General features: G+C 37.2%; 1 protein-coding gene across 7 annotated transcripts in view; it reads left to right on the top strand.

Moving 5' to 3' along the window:
- Window positions 1–1,578, top strand: part of LOC106533468 (protein 4.1) — a gene marked incomplete in the record, with an annotated part of 41,445 nt that overhangs the window by 26,933 nt on the left and 12,934 nt on the right. For 6 of the 7 annotated variants that reach the window (XM_014029768.1, XM_014029771.1, XM_014029767.1 and 3 more), the window contains 2 exon segments: window positions 865–894; window positions 1,061–1,231. In XM_014029768.1, the coding sequence (XP_013885222.1) occupies window positions 865–894; window positions 1,061–1,231 (201 nt within the window). 7 annotated transcript variants of the gene reach the window in all.

Genomic DNA, 1,578 nt, shown 5'->3' with positions numbered 1-1,578 from the left:
TTATATCTCTCTTTTCATCACACCGGTTCTCTATTATATCTCTCTTTTCATCACACTGGTTCTCTATTATACCTGTCCTTTCATCACACCTGTTCTCTGTTATACATTTATTTTCAACACACCTGTTCTCTATTATATCTCTCTTTTCATCACACCGGTTCTCTATTATATCTCTCTTTTCATCACACTGGTTCTCTATTATACCTGTCCTTTCATCACACCTGTTCTCTGTTATACATTTATTTTCAACACACCTGTTCTCTATTATATCTCTCTTTTCATCACACCGGTTCTCTATTATACCTGTCCTTTCATCACACCTGTTCTCTATTATACCTCTCCTTTCAACGCACTTGTTCTCTATTATACCTGTCTTTTCATCACACCTGTTCTCCGTTATACCTGTCCTTTCATGACATCTGTTCTCTATTAAACCTGTCCTTTCATCACACCGGTTCTCTATTGTACCTGTTCTTTCATCACACCTGTTCTCTGTCATGCATTTATTTTCAACACACCTGTTCTCTATTATACCTCTCCTTTCATCACACCTGCTCTCTATTATACCTGTTCTTTCATCACACCTTTTCTCTGTTATACATTTATTTTCAACACACCTGTTCTCTATTTTACCTGTCCTTTCATCACACCTGTTCTCATTTATACCTGTCCTTTCATCACATCTGTTCTCTATTACACCTGTCCTTTCATCACACCTGTTCTCTATTATACCTGTAATTTCATCACACCTGTTATATACATTTTTTTCATTGCACCTGTTCTCTGTCATACCTGTTCTTTCATCACACCTGTTCTCTATTTTACCTCTTTTTACATTACCCCCATTTTCTTTTATACATACAGTCTGATCAGGATGAAGATCTGAAAACTCAGGTAAATCTGACTTACTAAACCTAACCCTAACTAAAAAAATACTCCTGCAAAATGWAACTTTGCATTCAAAACAGTATCACAGTAGCTTTTGTTTTTTTGGTGTGAAACCAAACTGAAATTCTTTATAAACATGTTTAACTGACAGCTTTCTCCATGTCACCTTCAGGAGACTTTAAGTCCAGAGGAGCTGCAGAACCCTCAGAGTAGCATCAGTGCTCTCAGACGCTCCTTCTTGGAAGGAGGACCAGCAGGAGGAGAGGAAAGAATGAGTGAGTGGGACAAACGTCTGCTCCGAGCTGACGACTCTCCAATGATTGAACCTCTGGAGCCAGAAGAGGTGAGTTGGGCCAAGAACAGACATGTGACACACTTACATCCATACACAGAGGTTTCCAGGTGTGACTGCAAGTGCCTTTTCACCTGAGGTGACTGCAGGTACTGTGGGGAAAAACCATATTGATCTCCTGCTGATTTTTTGTTTTCTCACTCACAAAAAAATAAACAATATATGTGTTTAAGGTGGTTTCATTTTATTGATGAGAAAGACAATCTAGAAAAATAAAAGCAAATGCATTACTTTAAAAAGTATGTATGTATGTATGTATGTATGTATGTATGTATGTATGTATGTATGTATGTATGTATGTATGTATGTATGTATGTATGTATGTATGTATGTATGTA

This window comes from Austrofundulus limnaeus, unplaced genomic scaffold, assembly GCF_001266775.1.
Source record: "Austrofundulus limnaeus strain Quisiro unplaced genomic scaffold, Austrofundulus_limnaeus-1.0 Scaffold950, whole genome shotgun sequence".
In the NCBI taxonomy this organism is placed as follows: Eukaryota; Metazoa; Chordata; class Actinopteri; order Cyprinodontiformes; family Rivulidae; genus Austrofundulus; species Austrofundulus limnaeus.
Note: the sequence above shows the minus strand (reverse complement) of the source record. Positions and strands in the feature narration are given on the sequence as shown.